The following is a 26,660-nucleotide window of genomic DNA, read 5'->3' on the forward strand; positions in this document are numbered from 1 at the left end:
CACTACACCTCACACTCACTCACTCACTACACTTCACAATCACTCACTCAGTCCACCTCGCAATCACTCATTACACTTCACACTCACTCACTACACATCACACTCATTCACTCAGTACACCTCACACTCACTCACTACACATCACACTCACTCACTCAGTACACCTCACACTCACTCACTCACCCTCACTCACTCACTGCACCTCGCACTCACTCACTGCACCTCAGACTCACTCACTACACCTCACACTCACTCACTCACTACATCTCACACTCACTCACTCACTCCAACTCACACTCACTCACTAACTACACCTCATACTCACTCAGTACATCCCACACTCACTCACTCTTTGCACATTACACTCACTCACTGCACCTCACACTCACTCACTCTCTGCTCCTCACACTCACTCGCTGCACCTCACACTCACTCACTCACTACACCTCACACTCACTCACTACACCTCACACTCACTCACTCAGTACACCTCACTCTCACTCACACTTCACACTCACTCACTCACTACACCTCACACTCACTCACCACCTCACACTCACTTACTCACTACACCTCACACTCACCCACTCACTCCAGCTCACACTCACTCATTACACCTCACACTCACTCACTACACCTCACAATCACTCACTCACTACACCTCACACCCACTCACTTCACCTCACACTCACCCACTTACCACCTCACACTCACTACACCTCACACTCACTCACTCCACCTCACACTCACTCACTACACCTCATACTTACACACATCTCACACTCACTCACTACACCTCACACTCACTCATTTATAACACCTCACACTCACTCACTACACCTCAGACTCACTCAGTACACCTCACACTCACTCACTCACTACATCTCACACTCACTACACCTCACACTCGCTCACTACCCCTCACAATCACTCACTACACCTCACACTCACTCATTGCACCTCACACTCACGCACTCACTACACCTCACACTCATGTACTCACTACACCTCACACTCACTCACTACACCTCACACTCAACCACTCACTACACCTCACTCACTCACTCACTAAACTTCACACTCACTCACTCAGCCCACCTCGCACTCACTCATTACACTTCACACTCACTCACTACACCTCACACTCGTTCACTCAGTACACCACACACTCACTCACTCACTACCCCTCACACTCACTCACTGCACCTCACACTCACTCACTGCACCTCAGACTCACTCACTACACCTCACACTCACTCAAATCTCACACTCACTCACTCCAACTCACACTCACTCAGTGCTACTCACACTCACTCACTACACCTCAAACTCACTCACTTACTACACCTCACACTCACTCACTAACTACACCTCATACTCACTCAGTACATCCCACACTCACTCACTCATTGCACATCACACTCACTCACTGCACCTCACACTCACTCACTACACCTTACACTCGCTCACTCACTACACCTCACACTCACTCACTACACATCACACTCACTCATTACACCTCACACTCATGCACTCACTACATCTCACACTCACGCACTACACCTCACACTCACTCACGCACTACATCTCACATTCACTCACTCACTCCACCTCACACTCACTCACTGCTCCTCGCACTCACTCACTACACCTCACACACACTCACTCACTACACATCACTCACTACACCTCACACTCACTCACTCAGTCCACCTCACACTCACTCATTACACTTCACACTCACTCACTACACCTCACACTCACTCACTCACTATGCCTCACACTCACTCACTACACTTCACACTCACTCACTCACTACACCTCATACTCAGTACATCAAACACTCACTCACTGCACCTCACACTCACTTACTGCACCTCACACTCACTCACGCACTACACCTCACACTCACTCACTACATGTCACACTCACTCACTCATAATTCACACTCACTGACACACGACACCTCACACTCACCCGGTCATTGCACCTCACACTCTCTCATTACACTTCACACTCTCTCACTACACCTCACACTCACTCACTCATTACACCTCACACACACGCACTCCACCTCACACTCACTCATTACACCTCACACTTACGCACTACAATTCACACTCATTCACTACATTTCACACTCACTCACTCCACCTCACAATCACTCACTGCACCTCGCACTCACTCAATACACCTCACACTCTCTCACTACACCTCACATTCACTCAGTACATCTCACACTCACTCACTCACCACCTCACACTCACTACACCTCACACTCCATCATTCACTACACCTCACACTTGCCACCTCACACTCACTCACTCACCACCTCAAACTCATGCACTCACAACACCTCACACTCACTCACTCACTACACCTCACACTCACTCATTCACTCATGACACCTCACACTCAGTCACTACACTTCTCACTCACTCACTTACCACCTCACACTCACTACACCTCACACTCAATCACTCACTCCGCCTCACACTCACTCGCTACACATCAGACTCACTACACCTCACACTCACTCATTACACCTCACACTTACTACACCTCACACTCACTCACTACACCTCACACTCACTAATTCATTACACCTCACACTCACTCGCTACACCTCAGACTCACTACACCTCACACTCACTCACTCACTCCGCCTCACACTCACTCGCTACACATCAGACTCACTACACCTCACACTCACTCATTACACCTCACACTTACTACACCTCACACTCACTCACTACACCTCACACTCACTAATTCATTACACCTCACACTCACTCGCTACACCTCAGACTCACTACACCTCACACTCACTCACTCACTCCGCCTCACACTCACTCACTCCACCTCACACTCACTCAGTGTACCTCACACTCACTCATTACACCTCACACTCAATCACTCACTTCACCTCACACTCACTCACTACACCCCACACTCACTCACTACACCTCACACTCACTCACTACACCTCACACTTGCACACTACATCTCACACTCACTCACTACTCCTCACACTCACTCATTTATTACACCGCACACTCACTCACTACACCTGAGACTCACTCACTATACCTCACACTCACTCACTCACTACATCTCACACTCACTACACCATACACTCGCTCACTACCCCTCACACTCACTCACTAAACCTCACACTCACTCATTACACCTCACACTCATGCACTCACTACACCTCACACTCATGTACTCACTACACCTCACACTCACTCACTCCACCTCACACTCACTCACTGCACCTCGTACTCACTCACTACACCTCACACTCACTCACTACACTTCACAATCACTCACTCAGTCCACCTCACAATCACTCATTACACTTCACACTCACTCACTACACCTCACACTCATTCACTCACTGCACCTCAGACTTACTCACTACACCTCACACTCACTCACTCACTCACTACATCTCACACTCACTCACTCACTCCAACTCACACTCACTCACTAACTACACCTCATACTCACTCAGTACATCCCACACTCACTCACTCATTGCACATCACACTCACTCACTGCACCTCACACTCACTCACTCTCTGCTCCTCACACTCACTCGCTGCACCTCACACTCACTCACTCACTACACCTCACACTCACTCACTACACCTCACACTCACTCACTCAGTACACCTCACACTCACTCACACTTCACACTCACTCACTCACTACACCTCACACTCACTCACCACCTCACACTCACTTACTCACTACACCTCACGCTCACCCACTCACTCCAGCTCACACTCACTCATTACACCTCACACTCACTCACTACACCTCACAATCACTCACTCACTACACCTCACACCCACTCACTTCACCTCACACTCACCCACTTACCACCTCACACTCACTACACCTCACACTCACTCACTCCACCTCACACTCACTCACTACACCTCATACTTACACACTACACCTCACACTCACTCACTACACCTCAGACTCACTCAGTACACCTCACACTCATTCACTCACTACATCTCACACTCACTACACCTCACACTCGCTCACTACCCCTCACAATCACTCACTACACCTCACACTCACTCATTACACCTCACACTCACGCTCTCACTACACCTCACACTCATGTACTCACTACACCTCACACTCACTCACTACACCTCACACTCACTCACTCACTACATCTCACACTCACTCACTCCACCTCACACTCACTCACTGCACCTCATACTCACTCACTACACCTCACACTCACTCACTCACTAAACTTCACACTCACTCACTCAGTCCACCTCGCACTCACTCATTACACTTCACACTCACTCACTACACCTCACACTCATTCACTCACTACACCACACACTCACTCACTCACTACCCCTCACACTCACTCACTGCACCTCGCACTCACTCACTGAACCTCAGACTCACTCACTGCACCTCACACTCACTCACTCACTACATCTCACACTCACTCACTCACTCCAACTCACACTCCCTCAGTGCTACTCACACTCACTCACTACACCTTAAACTCACTCACTTACTACACCTCACACTCACTCACTAACTACACCTCATACTCACTCAGTACATCCCACACTCACTCACTCATTGCACATCACACTCACTCACTGCACCTCACACTCACTCACTACACCTTACACTCGCTCACTCACTACACCTCACACTCACTCACTACACGTCACACTCACTCATTACACCTCACACTCACACACTCACTACACCTCACACTCACGCACTCACTACAACTCACACTCACTCACTACACCTCACACTCACTCACACACTACATCTCACACTCACTCACTCCACCTCACACTCACTCACTGCACCTCGCACTCACTCACTACACCTCACACACACTCACTCACTACACATCACTCACTACACCTCACACTCACTCACTCAGTCCACCTCACACTCACTCATTACACTTCACACTCACTCACTCACTATGCCTCTCACTCACTCACTACACCTCACACTCACTCACTCACTACATCTCACACTCACTCACTACACTTCACACTCACTCACTCACTACACCTCATACTCAGTACATCAAACACTCACTCACTGCACCTCACACTCACTTACTGCACCTCACATTCACTCACGCACTACACCTCACACTCACTCACTACACGTCACACTCACTCACTCATAATTCACACTCACTGACACACGACACCTCACACTCACCCGGTCACTGCACCTCACACTCTCTCATTACACTTCACACTCTCTCACTACACCTCACACTCACTCACTCATTACACCTCACACACACGCACTCCACCTCACACTCACTCATTACACCTCACACTTACGCACTACAATTCACACTCATTCACTACATTTCACACTCACTCACTCCACCTCACAATCACTCACTGCACCTCGCACTCACTCAATACACCTCACACTCACTCATTACACCTCACACTCTCTCACTACACCTCACATTCACCCAGTACATCTCACACTCACTCACTCACCACCTCACACTCACTACACCTCACACTCCACCTCACACTTGCCACCTCACACTCACTCACTCACCACCTCAAACTCATGCACTCACAACACCTCACACTCACTCACTCACTACACCTCACACTCACTCATTCACTCATGACACCTCACACTCACTCACTCCACCTCACACTCACTCAGTGTACCTCACACTCACTCATTACACCTCACACTCAATCACTCACTTCACCTCACACTCACTCACTACACCCCACACTCACTCACTACACCTCACACTCACTCACTACACCTCACACTTGCACACTACATCTCACACTCACTCACTACTCCTCACACTCACTCATTTATTACACCGCACACTCACTCACTACACCTGAGACTCACTCACTATACCTCACACTCACTCACTCACTACATCTCACACTCACTACACCATACACTCGCTCACTACCCCTCACACTCACTCACTAAACCTCACACTCACTCATTACACCTCACACTCATGCACTCACTACACCTCACACTCATGTACTCACTACACCTCACACTCACTCACTCCACCTCACACTCACTCACTGCACCTCGTACTCACTCACTACACCTCACACTCACTCACTACACTTCACAATCACTCACTCAGTCCACCTCACAATCACTCATTACACTTCACACTCACTCACTACACCTCACACTCATTCACTCACTGCACCTCAGACTTACTCACTACACCTCACACTCACTCACTCACTCACTACATCTCACACTCACTCACTCACTCCAACTCACACTCACTCACTAACTACACCTCATACTCACTCAGTACATCCCACACTCACTCACTCATTGCACATCACACTCACTCACTGCACCTCACACTCACTCACTCTCTGCTCCTCACACTCACTCGCTGCACCTCACACTCACTCACTCACTACACCTCACACTCACTCACTACACCTCACACTCACTCACTCAGTACACCTCACACTCACTCACACTTCACACTCACTCACTCACTACACCTCACACTCACTCACCACCTCACACTCACTTACTCACTACACCTCACGCTCACCCACTCACTCCAGCTCACACTCACTCATTACACCTCACACTCACTCACTACACCTCACAATCACTCACTCACTACACCTCACACCCACTCACTTCACCTCACACTCACCCACTTACCACCTCACACTCACTACACCTCACACTCACTCACTCCACCTCACACTCACTCACTACACCTCATACTTACACACTACACCTCACACTCACTCACTACACCTCAGACTCACTCAGTACACCTCACACTCATTCACTCACTACATCTCACACTCACTACACCTCACACTCGCTCACTACCCCTCACAATCACTCACTACACCTCACACTCACTCATTACACCTCACACTCACGCTCTCACTACACCTCACACTCATGTACTCACTACACCTCACACTCACTCACTACACCTCACACTCACTCACTCACTACATCTCACACTCACTCACTCCACCTCACACTCACTCACTGCACCTCATACTCACTCACTACACCTCACACTCACTCACTCACTAAACTTCACACTCACTCACTCAGTCCACCTCGCACTCACTCATTACACTTCACACTCACTCACTACACCTCACACTCATTCACTCACTACACCACACACTCACTCACTCACTACCCCTCACACTCACTCACTGCACCTCGCACTCACTCACTGAACCTCAGACTCACTCACTGCACCTCACACTCACTCACTCACTACATCTCACACTCACTCACTCACTCCAACTCACACTCCCTCAGTGCTACTCACACTCACTCACTACACCTTAAACTCACTCACTTACTACACCTCACACTCACTCACTAACTACACCTCATACTCACTCAGTACATCCCACACTCACTCACTCATTGCACATCACACTCACTCACTGCACCTCACACTCACTCACTACACCTTACACTCGCTCACTCACTACACCTCACACTCACTCACTACACGTCACACTCACTCATTACACCTCACACTCACACACTCACTACACCTCACACTCACGCACTCACTACAACTCACACTCACTCACTACACCTCACACTCACTCACACACTACATCTCACACTCACTCACTCCACCTCACACTCACTCACTGCACCTCGCACTCACTCACTACACCTCACACACACTCACTCACTACACATCACTCACTACACCTCACACTCACTCACTCAGTCCACCTCACACTCACTCATTACACTTCACACTCACTCACTCACTATGCCTCTCACTCACTCACTACACCTCACACTCACTCACTCACTACATCTCACACTCACTCACTACACTTCACACTCACTCACTCACTACACCTCATACTCAGTACATCAAACACTCACTCACTGCACCTCACACTCACTTACTGCACCTCACATTCACTCACGCACTACACCTCACACTCACTCACTACACGTCACACTCACTCACTCATAATTCACACTCACTGACACACGACACCTCACACTCACCCGGTCACTGCACCTCACACTCTCTCATTACACTTCACACTCTCTCACTACACCTCACACTCACTCACTCATTACACCTCACACACACGCACTCCACCTCACACTCACTCATTACACCTCACACTTACGCACTACAATTCACACTCATTCACTACATTTCACACTCACTCACTCCACCTCACAATCACTCACTGCACCTCGCACTCACTCAATACACCTCACACTCACTCATTACACCTCACACTCTCTCACTACACCTCACATTCACCCAGTACATCTCACACTCACTCACTCACCACCTCACACTCACTACACCTCACACTCCACCTCACACTTGCCACCTCACACTCACTCACTCACCACCTCAAACTCATGCACTCACAACACCTCACACTCACTCACTCACTACACCTCACACTCACTCATTCACTCATGACACCTCACACTCAGTCACTACACTTCTCACTCACTCACTTACCACCTCACACTCACTACACCTCACACTCAATCACTCACTCCGCCTCACACTCAGTCGCTACACCTCAGGCTCACTACACCTCACACTCACTAATTCATTACACCTCACACTCACTCGCTACACCTCAGACTCACTGCACCTCACACTCACTCACTCCACCTCACACTCACTCACTCCACCTCACACTCACTCAGTGTACCTCACACTCACTCATTACACCTCAAACTCAATCACTCACTTCACCTCACACTCACTCACTACACCCCACACTCACTCACTACACCTCACACTCACACAGTACTTCTCACACTCACTCACTCACTGCACCTCACACTCACTCACTGCACCTCACACTCACTCACTGCACCTCACACTCACTCACTACACCTCACACTCACACACTACAGCTCACACTCACTCACTCACACTTCACACTCACTTACTCACTACACCTCATACTCACTCACCACCTCACACTCACTTACTCACTACACGTCACACTCACCTGCTCACTCCACCTCACATTCACTCATTACACCTCACACTCACTCACTATACCTCACACTCTCTCACTCACTACACCACACACTCACTCACTACACCTCACATTCACCCACTTACCAGCTCACACTCACTACACCTCACACTCAATCACTCACTCCACCTCACACTCACTCATTACACCTCACACTTACTCACTCCACCTCACACTCACTCACTACATCGCACACTCACTCACTCACTGCACCTCACACTCACTCACTCACTGTACCTCACACTCACTCACTCACTACACCTCACACTCACTCACTACACCTCACACTCACTCACTCAAACTTCACACTCACTTACTCACTACACCTCACACTCACTCACACACCACCTCACACTCACTTACTCACTAAACCTCAAACTCACCTGCTCACTCCACCTCACACTCACTCATTACACCTCACACTCACTCACTATACCTCACACTCTCTCACTCACTACACCTCACACTCACTCACTACACCTCACATTCACCCACTTACCAGCTCACTCACTCACTACACCTCACACTCAATCACTCACTCCACCTCACACTCACTCATTACACCTCACACTTACTCACTCCACCTCACACTCACTCACTACATCCCACACTCACTCACTCACTGCACCTCACACTCACTCACTGTACCTCACACTCACTCACTCACTGTACCTCACACTCACTCACTCACTACACCTCACACTCACTCACTACACCTCACACTCACTCAAACTTCACACTCACTTACTCACTACACCTCACACTCACTCACCCAACACCTCACACTCACTTACTCACTACACCTCAAACTCACCTGCTCACTCCACCTCACACTCACTCATTACACCTCACACTCACTCACTATACCTCACACTTGCTCACTACACCTCTCACTCACTCACTCATTACACCTCATACACACTCAGTACATCTCACACTCACTCACTGCTCCTCACACTCACTCACTGCACTTCACACTCACTCACTCAGTACACCTCACACTCACTCAAACACTAAACCTCACACTCACTCACTACACCTCACACTCACTCACTCAGTACACCTCCCACTCACTCACACTTCACACTCAATTACTCACTATACCTCACACTCTCCCACTTACCAACTCACACTCACTCACATCTCACACTCGCTCACTCACTGCACCTCACACTCACTCACTGCACCTCACACTCACTCACACACTACACTTCACACTCACTCACTACACCTCACACTCACTCACTACATCTCACACTCACTCACTCACTACACCTCACACTCACTCACTCACACTTCACACTCACTTACTCACAACACCTCACACTCACGCACCACCTCACACTCACTTACTCACTACACATCACAATCACCCGCTCACTACACCTCACACTCACTCACTCACTACACCTCACACTCACTCACTCACTACACCACACACTCACTCACTACACCTCACACTTACACACTACATCTCACACTCACTCACTACTCCTCACACTCACTCATTTATTACACCTCACACTCACTCACTACACCTGAGACTCACTCACTATACCTCACACTCACTCACTCACTACATCTCACACTCACTACACCTCACACTCGCTCACTACCCCTCACACTCACTCACTACACCTCACACTCACTCATTACACCTCACACTCACTACACCTCACACTCATATACTCACTACACCTCACACTCACTCACTACACCTCACACTCACTCACTCACTACATCTCACACTCACTCACTCCACCTCACACTCACTAACTGCACCTCGTACTCACTCACTACACCTCACACTCACTCACTCACTACACTTCACAATCACTCACTCAGTCCACCTCGCAATCACTCATTACACTTCACACTCACTCACTACACATCACACTCATTCACTCAGTACACCTCACACTCACTCACTACACATCACACTCACTCACTCAGTACACCTCACACTCACTCACTCACCCTCACTCACTCACTGCACCTCGCACTCACTCACTGCACCTCAGACTCACTCACTACACCTCACACTCACTCACTCACTACATCTCACACTCACTCACTCACTCCAACTCACACTCACTCACTAACTACACCTCATACTCACTCAGTACATCCCACACTCACTCACTCATTGCACATCACACTCACTCACTGCACCTCACACTCACTCACTCTCTGCTCCTCACACTCACTCGCTGCACCTCACACTCTCACTCACTACACCTCACACTCACTCACTACACCTCACACTCACTCACTCAGTACACCTCACACTCACTCACACTTCACACTCACTCACTCACTACACCTCACACTCACTCACCACCTCACACTCACTTACTCACTACACCTCACACTCACCCACTCACTCCAGCTCACACTCACTCATTACACCTCACACTCACTCACTACACCTCACAATCACTCACTCACTACACCTCACACCCACTCACTTCACCTCACACTCACCCACTTACCACCTCACACTCACTACACCTCACACTCACTCACTCCACCTCACACTCACTCACTACACCTCATACTTACACACTACATCTCACACTCACTCACTACACCTCACACTCACTCATTTATAACACCTCACACTCACTCACTACACCTCAGACTCACTCAGTACACCTCACACTCACTCACTCACTACATCTCACACTCACTACACCTCACACTCGCTCACTACCCCTCACAATCACTCACTACACCTCACACTCACTCATTGCACCTCACACTCACGCACTCACTACACCTCACACTCATGTACTCACTACACCTCACACTCACTCACTACACCTCACACTCAACCACTCACTACATCTCACACTCACTCACTCCACCTCACACTCACTCACTGCACCTCATACTCACTCACTACACCTCACACTCACTCACTCACTAAACTTCACACTCACTCACTCAGCCCACCTCGCACTCACTCATTACACTTCACACTCACTCACTACACCTCACACTCATTCACTCAGTACACCACACACTCACTCACTCACTACCCCTCACACTCACTCACTGCACCTCACACTCACTCACTGCACCTCAGACTCACTCACTACACCTCACACTCACTCAAATCTCACACTCACTCACTCCAACTCACACTCACTCAGTGCTACTCACACTCACTCACTACACCTCAAACTCACTCACTTACTACACCTCACACTCACTCACTAACTACACCTCATACTCACTCAGTACATCCCACACTCACTCACTCATTGCACATCACACTCACTCACTGCACCTCACACTCACTCACTACACCTTACACTCGCTCACTCACTACACCTCACACTCACTCACTACACGTCACACTCACTCATTACACCTCACACTCACGCACTCACTACACCTCACACTCACGCACTACACCTCACACTCACTCACACACTACATCTCACATTCACTCACTCACTCCACCTCACACTCACTCACTGCTCCTCGCACTCACTCACTACACCTCACACACACTCACTCACTACACATCACTCACTACACCTCACACTCACTCACTCAGTCCACCGCACACTCACTCATTACACTTCACACTCACTCACTACACCTCACACTCACTCACTCACTATGCCTCTCACTCACTCACTACACCTCACACTCACTCACTCACTACACCTCACACTCTCTCACTACACTTCACACTCACTCACTCACTACACCTCATACTCAGTACATCAAACACTCACTCACTGCACCTCACACTCACTTACTGCACCTCACACTCACTCACGCACTACACCTCACACTCACTCACTACACGTCACACTCACTCACTCATAATTCACACTCACTGACACACGACACCTCACACTCACCCGGTCATTGCACCTCACACTCTCTCATTACACTTCACACTCTCTCACTACACCTCACACTCACTCACTCATTACACCTCACACACACGCACTCCACCTCACACTCACTCATTACACCTCACACTTACGCACTACAATTCACACTCATTCACTACATTTCACACTCACTCACTCCACCTCACAATCACTCACTGCACCTCGCACTCACTCAATACACCTCACACTCTCTCACTACACCTCACATTCACTCAGTACATCTCACACTCACTCACTCACCACCTCACACTCACTACACCTCACACTCAATCATTCACTACACCTCACACTTGCCACCTCACACTCACTCACTCACCACCTCAAACTCATGCACTCACAACACCTCACACTCACTCACTCACTACACCTCACACTCACTCATTCACTCATGACACCTCACACTCAGTCACTACACTTCTCACTCACTCACTTACCACCTCACACTCACTACACCTCACACTCAATCACTCACTCCGCCTCACACTCACTCGCTACACATCAGACTCACTACACCTCACACTCACTCACTAACTACACCTCATACTCACTCAGTACATCCCACACTCACTCACTCATTGCACATCACACTCACTCACTGCACCTCACACTCACTCACTACACCTTACACTCGCTCACTCACTACACCTCACACTCACTCACTACACGTCACACTCACTCATTACACCTCACTCTCACGCACTCACTACACCTCACACTCACGCACTACACCTCACACTCACTCACACACTACATCTCACATTCACTCACTCACTCCACCTCACACTCACTCACTGCTCCTCGCACTCACTCACTACACCTCACACACACTCACTCACTACACATCACTCACTACACCTCACACTCACTCACTCAGTCCACCGCACACTCACTCATTACACTTCACACTCACTCACTACACCTCACACTCACTCACTCACTATGCCTCTCACTCACTCACTACACCTCACACTCACTCACTCACTACACCTCACACTCTCTCACTACACTTCACACTCACTCACTCACTACACCTCATACTCAGTACATCAAACACTCACTCACTGCACCTCACACTCACTTACTGCACCTCACACTCACTCACGCACTACACCTCACACTCACTCACTACACGTCACACTCACTCACTCATAATTCACACTCACTGACACACGACACCTCACACTCACCCGGTCATTGCACCTCACACTCTCTCATTACACTTCACACTCTCTCACTACACCTCACACTCACTCACTCATTACACCTCACACACACGCACTCCACCTCACACTCACTCATTACACCTCACACTTACGCACTACAATTCACACTCATTCACTACATTTCACACTCACTCACTCCACCTCACAATCACTCACTGCACCTCGCACTCACTCAATACACCTCACACTCTCTCACTACACCTCACATTCACTCAGTACATCTCACACTCACTCACTCACCACCTCACACTCACTACACCTCACACTCAATCATTCACTACACCTCACACTTGCCACCTCACACTCACTCACTCACCACCTCAAACTCATGCACTCACAACACCTCACACTCACTCACTCACTACACCTCACACTCACTCATTCACTCATGACACCTCACACTCAGTCACTACACTTCTCACTCACTCACTTACCACCTCACACTCACTACACCTCACACTCAATCACTCACTCCGCCTCACACTCACTCGCTACACATCAGACTCACTACACCTCACACTCACTCATTACACCTCACACTTACTACACCTCACACTCACTCACTACACCTCACACTCACTAATTCATTACACCTCACACTCACTCACTACACCTCAGACTCACTACACCTCACACTCACTCACTCACTCCACCTCACACTCACTCACTCCACCTCACACTCACTCAGTGTACCTCACACTCACTCATTACACCTCACACTCAATCACTCACTTCACCTCACACTCACTCACTACACCCCACACTCACTCACTCACTACACCTCATACTCACTCAGTACTTCTCACACTCACTCACTGCACCTCACACTCACTCACTGCCCCTCACACTCACTCACTACACCTCACACTCACACTACACCTCACACTCACTCACTCACACTTCACACTCACTTACTCACTACACCTCATACTCACTCACCACCTCACACTCACTTACTCGCTACACGTCACACTCACCTGCTCACTCCACCTCACATTCACTCATTACACCTCACACTCACTCACTATATCTCACATTCTCTCACTCACTACACCTCACACTCACTCACTACACCTCACATTCACCCACTTACCAGCTCACACTCACTACACCTCACACTCAATCACTCACTCCACCTCACACTCACTCATTACACCTCACACTTACTCACTCCACCTCACTCACTCACTACATCTCACACTCACTCACTGCACCTCACACTCACTCACTGCACCTCACACTCACTCACTGTACCTCACACTCACTCACTCAAACTTCGCACTCACTTACTCACTACACCTCACACTCACTCACCCACCACCTCACACTCACTCACTACACCTCAAACTCACCTGCTCACTCCACCTCACACTCACTCATTACACCTCACACTCACTCACTATACCTCACACTCTCTCACTCACTACGCCTCACACTCACTCACTACACCTCACATTCACCCACTTACCAGCTCACACTCACTACACCTCACACTCAATCACTCACTCCAACTCACACTCACTCATTACACCTCACACTTACTCACTCCAACTCACACTCACTCACTACATCTCACACTCACTCACTCACTACACCTCACACTCACTCACTCAGTGCACCTCACACTCACTCACTGCACCTCACACTCACTCACTCACTACACCTCATACTCACTCAGTACATCTCACACTCACTCACTGCACCTCACACTCACTCTGCACCTCACACTCACTCACTCACTACACCTCACACTCACTCACACATCACACTCACTTACTACACCTCACACTCACACACCACCTCACACTCACTTACTCAATACAACTCACACTCACCCGCTAACTACACCTCAGACTCACTCACTCACTACACCTCACACTCACTCACTCACTCCACCTCACACTCACTCACTACACCTCACACTCACTCACTACATCTCATACTCCCTCAGTACATCGCACACTCACTCACTCACTGCTCCTCACACTCACTCACTGCACCTCACACCCACTAACTCACTACACCTCACACTCACTCACTCACTACACCTCACACTCACTCACTATCCTCACACTCACTCACAACACCTCACACTCACTCACACCTCACACTCACTTACTCGCTACACGTCACACTCACCTGCTCACTCCACCTCACATTCACTCATTACACCTCACACTCACTCACTATATCTCACATTCTCTCACTCACTACACCTCACACTCACTCACTACACCTCACATTCACCCACTTACCAGCTCACACTCACTACACCTCACACTCAATCACTCACTCCACCTCACACTCACTCATTACACCTCACACTTACTCACTCCACCTCACTCACTCACTACATCTCACACTCACTCACTGCACCTCACACTCACTCACTGCACCTCACACTCACTCACTGTACCTCACACTCACTCACTCAAACTTCGCACTCACTTACTCACTACACCTCACACTCACTCACCCACCACCTCACACTCACTCACTACACCTCAAACTCACCTGCTCACTCCACCTCACACTCACTCATTACACCTCACACTCACTCACTATACCTCACACTCTCTCACTCACTACGCCTCACACTCACTCACTACACCTCACATTCACCCACTTACCAGCTCACACTCACTACACCTCACACTCAATCACTCACTCCACCTCACACTCACTCATTACACCTCACACTTACTCACTCCAACTCACACTCACTCACTACATCTCACACTCACTCACTCACTACACCTCACACTCACTCACTCAGTGCACCTCACACTCACTCACTGCACCTCACACTCACTCACTACACCTCATACTCACTCAGTACATCTCACACTCACTCACTGCACCTCACACTCACTCTGCACCTCACACTCACTCACTCACTACACCTCACACTCACTCACACATCACACTCACTTACTACACCTCACACTCACACACCACCTCACACTCACTTACTCAATACAACTCACACTCACCCGCTAACTACACCTCAGACTCACTCACTCACTACACCTCACACTCACTCACTCACTCCACCTCACACTCACTCACTACACCTCACACTCACTCACTACATCTCATACTCCCTCAGTACATCGCACACTCACTCACTCACTGCTCCTCACACTCACTCACTGCACCTCACACCCACTAACTCACTACACCTCACACTCACTCACTCACTACACCTCACACTCACTCACTATCCTCACACTCACTCACAACACCTCACACTCACTCACACTTCACACTCACTTACTCACTACACCTCACACTCACTCACCACCTCACGCTCACTTACTCACTACACCTCATGCTCACCCACTCACTCCACCTCACATTCACTCATTACACCTCACACTCACTCACTACACCTCACACTCACTCACTCACTACACCTCACACTCACTCACTACACCTCACACTCACCCACTTACCACCTCACACTCACTACACCTCACACTCAATCACTCACTCCACCTCACACTCACTCGCTACACCTCACACTCACTCATTTATTACACCTCACACTCACTCACTACACCTCACACTCACTCACTCACTACACCTCACATGACACTACCCTCTTACCCTCAGCAGCACTGCCCCTTACCCTCAAAGCACTGGTCTTTCTTTGCCATCAAGATTTTGCTGACATGCCGGATTGTGCACGGAGAGAGCCTGTCATTATTGTTCTCATGTCCATCCGAGGCATAAGGGAACATCAAGAAGTTTCCAGCGTTCCTCTGGGAACCTGAAGATTCTGATGGGATGCATTCCTCGCCCTCATCATGCTTTAAAAACAAGAAATGAGTTGACTTTTTCAATGCTGAAATGAACCCTCCAAGAGCCTCTTCTTCTGTCTGATCACAGTTGTGAGAGTTTGACGTGTAAAGTCCTCAAACCCTGTGCACCGATTTTGCAATCCGACTCACCATATGTATGTTATGCCTGAGACACTCTGGTTTTAAGGTAATTTCGCCCTTGTCCCGGATTATTCTGACCCTTGTGTTTATGACTCTCCTCCGCAACCCTTCTGAAGAAAAGGTCTCTTTGCTTCAAAAGCCTTTCAGTAACATATTCAGGAAACCCTGTTTAGTAATTGCTGTTTTAACAAGATCTCACCTCATCTCACTTTGAAAATGGAAGAGATTTCTAACTGTAACTATTTACACAAATTAACTGTGAAATGTACATGTGCACACTGTGCCAGTCAATGAGATCGTGGCTAACCTGCACCTCAACGCCATCTACCTGCCTTTGTTCCACATCCCTTGATACCCTTACCCAACAAAATCCGTCCATTTCAAAGTTCCAGATTTCTACTATTCTTTGCGTGAAGAAGTGCTTCCTGATTTCATTCCTGAACGGCCTGGCTCTAATTTTAAGGCAATGCCCACTTGTTCTGGACTCCCCCCACTAGAGGAAATAGTTTCTATCTACCCTATCAACTCCGTCCATCATTTTAAAGACCTCGATCAGATCACCCCTCACATTCTAAACTCAGGGGAATACAAACCAAGCTTCTGCAACCGGTCCTTTTAATTTAACCCTTTTTGCCCCGGTATCATTTTGGTGAATCTGCACTGTCCACTGTTGTGTATGTACCTTTAAGCAAAGAACTGATTCTATACTGCAGTACCGGCAGTGACCACCCCTGTATATAAAGCCATAGCAGGCTTCTGTATTTCAGTCTTAAGTTACCCTCTGTTCAGTAAATACCTGTTATTATTGTTCTCCTGCAGTCCGTGTATTATTTATACTTGGACACTACATTGGCAACGAACAGGTTCAAACTCACCTGCAGTACTGCATCACCTCACGGGGATCTTTCCCTGAGAAGAAGCTTTTGGAGGTTGAAGTCAAAACAACAGGCGTCGACCGCGGGTAACCGCCCAAGGATCCATCGGAGTTTGGAGAGTTGCAGGAGAGGCTGTGGAGAGCTGCGCTTGGCTCCCCAGTCAAGGTGTTCCAGCAAATCGTGCTGGTAGCAGGTAGTGCGCTGACCCTTCCGGACTACGGCGGGCTCGAGCTCGATCGAGCGGCTCTGCAAAGGGGCCGTGCAGCGTCGTCGGGAGGAAAAGAGAGAGAGAGAGGGTGGAGCGCACAGGGCGCGGTCGGTGCTCAAGAACAGGGCAGCGTAGCGAAAATAAAACAAGGGGAAGGAAAAGTGAGACGCGCCGAAGCCGCGGGTCGCCGCCATTACCCTGCAGAACGCTAGGAGCAGCGTGGCAGCAAGGGGAAGAAGGAAAAGCGCGGGAGGCGCCATTTTATTCCATTGGGGATGAAGGAAAAGCACGGGAGGTGCCATTTTAATCCATTGGTGAAGAAGAAAAAGCGCGGGAGGCGCCATTTTAAATCACCCAAGATGCCGAAAAGTGGCAGTATCACTGCTTTCGACAACGAGGTAGAAGACTGGACCACGTATGTGGAAAGAATTGAAGTGTACTGCAAGGCAAATGAGGTGGCTGATGGAAAGAAGGCGTCGGTATTATTAAATTTGATGGGCGCAAGAACGTACGGCCTATTGCGGAATTTAATTACCCCAGCTAAACCAATGGAGAAAAGTTTTGAAGAAATTGTTAATACCTTACAGGAACACCTAAACCCTACACCGCTGCTGATAGCAGAAAGATTCAAGTTCCATAAAAGAAACCAGCACAAAGATGAGAGCAATGCTGACTATCTTACGGAACTACGCAAGTTATCGAAGCGCTGCCAGTTCGGAGCAGGACTGGCAGACACCTTACGGGATAAGTTTGTCTGCGTGCTCCAGAGTGAAGGAACCCAGGAACGACTACTTTCTGAAAAGGACCTGATGCTAGAACAGGCTTTCAGCATGGCAGTATCCTATGAAGCAGCAGCACGGGAAGCTGCGGAAATACAACAGAAACCACAAGAATACAGCGCTAACGAAATGGCGTATGGAGCAGAAAAATGCTATCGCTGCGGCAAAACAACCCATGATCGGAAGGACTGCTGGTTTAAGGACAAAGTATGCAGGCAATGTGGGAAAATGGGACACATAGCAAGAGTCTGCAGGTCGGGAAAGAAAACCAACACTACAAGAACAACTAAGGAAAAGTACAAGAAAGTAAAGAAATTGACAGACAGTAGTTCGGAAGATCAGGCGAGTGATAAGGACTCCGGGAGCAGGAGACTAAGTTGTCTAAAGTTACACAATGTGATCGCAAAGGAGGATCACCGAACCATTTGGGTCACGCTCATGATAGCAGGATCCCCAGTAAAGATGGAATTGGACACAGGATCAGCCCTAACTGTCATGAATCGATGAGACTTTGAGCGGCTATTCCCACACATACCCCTGAAGGACACGTCCATTGTATTGAAGACATACACGGGGCAAAAATTCTACCCCAGAGGAAAAATAAGGGTGCCAGTTGAATACAACGGCAAGGAAACACAGAAACTGTATCTTTATACACTACCAGATGGAGGACCACCATTATTGGGACGTGAATGGATCCGAAAAATACAATTGGATTGGCATTCCATTCAGGCGCTAACTGTGACTGATAAAAAGGATGATGACGTCACACCTGGATGACTGTCAAAGATTCTAACTGACACGAAAGAGGTGTTCCAACAAGGGCTTGGGACTCTAAAAGGAGTAACGGCAATGATAAAAATCGAAGATAACGCAAACCCAAAATTTTTATGCGATCCGCCCAGCCATTGAAGCAGAGCTGAAGAGTCTGGAGCGTTCGGGTGTGCTGTCCAAGGTGGACTGGAGTGAGTGGGCCACACCCATCTTTCCTGTAATGAAGAAATCAGTGAGCAGCACGCCTGGGGAACCAAAGAAGGTTCGCATCTGTGGGGACTTCAAGGTAACTGTGAACCCAGTCCTGCACACAGTACAATATGCACTTCCACGGATAGAAGATATTTTCGCCTCACTATCTGGAGGGAAACGCTTTACAAAGATTGATCTGGCCCAAGCATATCTACAAATGGAGCTGGAAGAAGCATCTAGGAAATACCTCATGATAAACACTCACAAAGGCCTTTACCAGTACAATTGACTGGTATTCGGGGTAGCATCAGCCCCGGCTATTTGGCAGAGGGCGATGGAACAAGTCCTGCAACGGATCCCGGGGACCCAGTGTTATTTGGACGACATCCTGGTTACGGGCAAAAATGACAGTGAACACCTTGCCAACCTGGAGCAGGTGCTCATGAGATTACAGGAATATGGGCTACGAGCCAACCGCCCCAAATGCGAGTTCTTCAGGAGACAAATCTCGTATTGTGGCCACATGATTGATGAGAAAGGGTTGCACAAGTCACCGGACAAGATTGAGGCTGTAGTCAAGGCTCCAGCACTGGAAAATGTGTCGCAACTGAGGTCGTTCCTCGGGTTGGTGAACTACTACCATAAGTTCTTGCCGAATTTATCTACAATTCTGCACCCACTGAATGCCCTGCTGCAAACTGGAGTAACATGGAAATGGAGTGATGAGTGTAAGCGTGCCTTTCATAAATGTAAATGCCTAATCACTTCAAAAGAAGTATTGGCCCACTACAATCCAACACTACCGATTCGGTTAGTATGTGATGCGTCTCCCTATGGCATCGGAGCGGTGCTGTCACACAAATTCCCTGACGGTTCAGAGAGGCCAATAGCCTTTGCGTCGCGCTCGTTAACCTCAGCCGAGCGTAACTATGCCCAGATTGACAGGGAGGCCGTCAGCCTGGTGTGGGGGGTGAAGAAGTTCAATCACTATCTGCACGGGCAGAAATTCACCCTACTGACTGATCATCAGCCCCTGGCCTCCATTTTTAACCCAAAGAAGGGCGTTCCGGTGATGACAGCGCAACGGCTGCAAAGATGGTCACTTTTTCTAGTGGCACATCAGTACGACATAGAGTACAAGGGTACGAAACAGCATGGAAACGCTGATGGGCTGTCGCGCCTACCGTTGCCTATGGTAGAGGAAGCACCTGCAGTGGACCCTGTTGAGATATTCCATGCGACCATAGTCGAATGTCTACCTGTTACAAACTCAAGTATAGAGAACGAAACCTGAAATGACCCAACACTCTCTCGGGTCTATGATTTGACGGTGAAGGGATGGCCAGCACATGGCGACTCACTGTTGCCAGCATTCTCGCCAAGGAGAGAACAGCTGTCAGTGTGCCGGGGGACCTTGATGTGTGGATCCCGAGTGGTAATTCCACCCAAGTTGAGAGATAGAGTGCTCAATTAGCTTCATGAGGGTCATCTGGGAGGGGTAAAAATGAAGAGCCTAGCCAGGGCGTTTGTGTGGTGGCTGGGAATCGATAAAGAAATCGAGGATATGACCAAGAGATGCACAGGATGCCAGAAGGTCCAAAACGCTCCACCACAGGCCCCGCTACATCCATGGGAGTGGCCCTCATCTCCATGGCAACGGGTACACATTGATTTTGCTGGTCCATTTATGGACTCAATGTTCCTAATCGCTGTGGACGCCCATTCGAAATGGCCAGAGGTCATCAAAATGTCCTCCACCACCACGGAGAAAACTATTGCAGTCCTACGGACCATCTTCGCCAGGAATGGCTTGCCAGAACAGATTTGCTCCGACAATGGGCCACAGTTTGTGTCAGATGATTTCCGGAGGTTTCTGAGGAATAATGGGGTGAAGCATTACACATCTGCCCCATATCATCCAGCCACAAATGGATTGGCTGAGAGGTTTGTTCAGACCTTTAAAACGGCAATAAAGGCAATGCATAATGACGACATACCACTACAACACAAGGTGGATAATTTCTTGTTTGCTTACCGGAATGCGACACATGCAGTCACCAACCAAGCTCCAGCCATAATGTTCTTCAACCGAAGGCTAAGATGTCGCCTGGATTTGCTCAAACCAAATATAAGACAAGATGTTGAGGATAAGCAATTCCAGCACATAAATGAGAAGCCAACCAGGAGCTTCAATATAGGGCAACCAGTCTTGGCCCGCGACTACCGAACTGAAAAATGGCAGCCAGGAATTATATGCACACAGCAGGGACCACTAATGTACACAGTGGACGTTGGAGAGAGCATCGTGAGACGCCATGCTGACCAGATTCTAGAGTCACAGGAACAAGCCAAACCATACCACGAGCAGGTGCACCTGGTAATCAACCCGAAGTACAGATTGCGTCTACCTCAGAAGCAGTGGTATTGGAAGCTGACGAACCAACCAATGACAATGAGCCAGAATCAACACCGCCGTAAGAACAGGATACTCGAGAAAGGCGCTATCCAGTCAGGATCAGGAAGCCTCCTCAAAGACTGAACTTATAAATGATTATTTCAGTTGATGTATATAGTACAGAGAAAATTGTAATTGTAATTAGTTATTATTTAGTTGTTAAATGAATGTTATGTACTGTTTATCTAAAAGGGGAGGAATTGTTGTGTATGTACCTTTAAGAGAAGAACTGATTTTATACTGCAGTACCGGCAGTGACCACCCCTGTATATAAAGCCATAGCAGGTTTCTGTATTTCAGTCTTAAGTTACCCTCTGTTCAGTAAATACCTGTTATTATTGTTCTCCTGCAGTCCGTGTATTATTTATACTCAGACACTCCATCCACCATTGCATGTCACGTTGTCTAGACCTTATTTTAAATACCTGGACCAGGCTTCCTCTGTCTAAGCCCTGCACTGTGTTATCAATTATTGTCTCTCCACTGTCTGTGTCACTTGTATACTCACAGGAGATCCCAGACTGTGACCAAGTTCATGCGCCAGAGTGATGTGGACCAGTCTCAAAGGAACCTGTAAGCCATATTTCTGCAGTGTGATCAGACCAGTGTTCAGACTGTGTGAGCAGATCCCTCCGGAGTCCCCTGTGAAGAAGGGAATGTGTTAGTCAGTGACTGTGACCAGGGAATTGACCTAGTCAATCACATCATGAGGTCATGGCCAGCCCACGTGGCTGATCGGTGTTCTGAAAGGCAGCGGAAGTTATTTCTTCTGGTGGAGGAATCCGGGTCAAAGGGGCACAACCTTAAAATTACAGCTAGCCCGTTCAGGAGTAAAATCATGAAGCATTTTTTCCCATAAAGGGTAGTGGAAATCTGGAACTCGCTCCCTCAAATGGCAGTGGATGCTGGGGTCAATTGGAGTTCAAGACTGAGATCGATAGATTTTTGTTGGGTCAAAGTATCAAAGGATATAGAGCAAAGGCGGGTGAATGAAGTTAAGGTACAGACCAGCCACAATCTACTGAATGGCGGAACAGGCTCGAGGTGCTAATACAACCATAATGGAGTTGTTGACTAATCACAACGATCAATCTCTATCAATGAGTCTACAACATGAGGCGAGGAAATCCCCCAGTAGTGGAGAGCTTTGGGAATCGCGGGTCCAAAGTCACCTATTCCTCCCAAACACGCTGCACTCACCACCCGTTATGTCTCAAATTACTCGTATACTGGATCCCAAAATGTAATTTTCTGTCAGAAATCTATCTAATTTGCATTTGAATGAATCAGCACTAACTGCTCCCTCAGGAGTCTGTTCCATAGATTGACTCACTCACTCACTCGCTCACTGAAATATTGTTCCTGCAGATTAGATTTGCATTTACTCCCACAAAATGAATGGTTGGCTTTTCGGAGACCCTGAGCTGCCTCACCTTCATGGGCTCCAACACAGCCATTGCGCAGCAATGCAATGAAGCCCATAGGCAGTCCACAGCACACTCTCGTTACTGACAGAGGAAACTTGGGTTGTTTGGGCGACTGAGGTAGCAGAGGACTGCTGTAAAGTCTAGCGCAGGCCACCACACCCGGTCTACTTTGTCAGAATGTCACAGTCAGAAGAATGAGTTCACAGCATGCCAGAGAAAACCAGGGACCACCACGCCCCCCCCCACCAGCCCCCAGGAAGAGACAGAGGAGGAAGCGGAGGAGGCCCACAAAGAGGGAGCTGATGTACAATTCGGTAGAATGGAACAAACACACTGATTGCCAACTACTTTAGCTGTCAGCTGTAGCTCAGTGGTAGAACTCTCGTATCTGAGTCAGAAGGTTGTGGGTTCAAGCCCCACTCCAAAGACTTGAGCACATTATCTAGGTTGACACTCCAAAGCAGTACTGAGGGAGCGCCGCACTGTCGGAGGGGCAGTACTGAGGGAGCGCTCCACTGTCGGCGGGGCAGTACTGAGAGAGTGCTGCACTGTCGGAGGGGCAGTACTGAGGGAGCATGGCACTGTCGGAGGGGCAGTGCTGAGGGAGCATGGCACTGTCGGAGGGGCAGTGCTGAGGGAGCATGGCACTGTCGGAGGGGCAGTGCTGAGGGAGCGTGGCACTGTCGGAGGGGCAGTGCTGAGCGAGTGGTGCTGCACTGTCGGAGGGGCAGTACTGAGGAAGCGCCGCACTGTTGGAGGGGCAGTTCTGAGGGAGCGCCGCACTGTCGGAGGGGCAGTACTGAGGGAGCGCTGCACTGTCGGAGGGGCAGTACTGAGGGAGCGCTGCACTGTCAGAGGGGCAGTACTGAGGGAGCGCTGCACTGTCGGCGGGGCAGTACTGAGGGAGTGCTGCACTGTCAGAGGGGCAGTACTGAGGGAGCGCTGCTCTGTCGGCGGGGCAGTACTGAGCGAGCGTGGCACAGTCAGAGGGGCAGTACTGAGGGAGCGTGGCACTGTCGGAGGGGCAGTACTGAGGGAGCATGGCACTGTCAGAGGGGCATAGCTGAGGGAGCATGGCACTGTCGGAGGGGCATAGCTGAGGGAGCATGGCACTGTCGGAGGGGCATAGCTGAGGGAGCATGGCACTGTCGGAGGGGCAGTGCTGAGGGAGCGCTGCACTGTCGGAGGGGCAGTGCTGAGGGAGCGTGGCACTGTCGGAGGGGCAGTGCTGAGCGAGTGCTGCACTGTCGGAGGTGCCGACTTTCAGGTGAGACATTAAATCGAGGCCCCGCCTGCCCATCTCATGTCATGATTCGAAGAAGAGCAGGGGGAGTTGTCCCCGGTGTCCTGATCAATATTTATCCCTCAACCAACATCACTAAAACAGATTATCTGGTCATTATCACATTGCTGCTTGTGGGACCTTGCTGTGCACAAATTGGCTGCCGCGTTTCTTTCTTTCACAACCCCTGCCACTATCCAGGTGTGATAGTGCTTGGAGAGTGAAGTCATTGTAAAAGATGACACAACTCAACCTCTTTCTGGCCCATGCCAGGACTTACAAGCTGTCCAATGACCCTGCAACAAATAAATGTACACGGTGGTGTGCATTCAAAGGCCGGTGACTATGAGTCCATCAGCGCCCTTATAATGTGTACTTGTCCTACTCTTTAATCAAGGAGTGTGATGAAGTGTTGACTAAGTGGGAGCAGTAACTGGAGTCCAGTGGCTGTGCAGGGCTGTGCCCCAGTTGGGATTGTGCTGACCTAAAATTTTT

General features: G+C 49.1%; 1 protein-coding gene across 1 annotated transcript in view; it reads right to left on the bottom strand.

The window, feature by feature from the left end:
* Nucleotides 1-24,913, bottom strand: part of LOC147108426 (disintegrin and metalloproteinase domain-containing protein 10-like) — a 176,017-nt gene extending 151,104 nt beyond the window's left edge. The window contains exons 1-2 of the mRNA XM_086004266.1: nt 24,890-24,913; nt 17,861-18,041 (exon numbers count right to left, since the gene is read on the bottom strand). Of these exons, the coding sequence (XP_085860392.1) occupies nt 17,861-18,041; nt 24,890-24,913 (205 nt within the window). The remainder of the gene's footprint in view (nt 1-17,860; nt 18,042-24,889) is intronic.
* Between the last annotated feature and the right edge of the window lie 1,747 nt (nt 24,914-26,660).

This window comes from Somniosus microcephalus, chromosome 13, assembly GCF_052327205.1.
Source record: "Somniosus microcephalus isolate GS21.2 chromosome 13, FLI_Smic_1.0, whole genome shotgun sequence".
Lineage (NCBI taxonomy): Eukaryota > Metazoa > Chordata > Chondrichthyes > Squaliformes > Somniosidae > Somniosus > Somniosus microcephalus.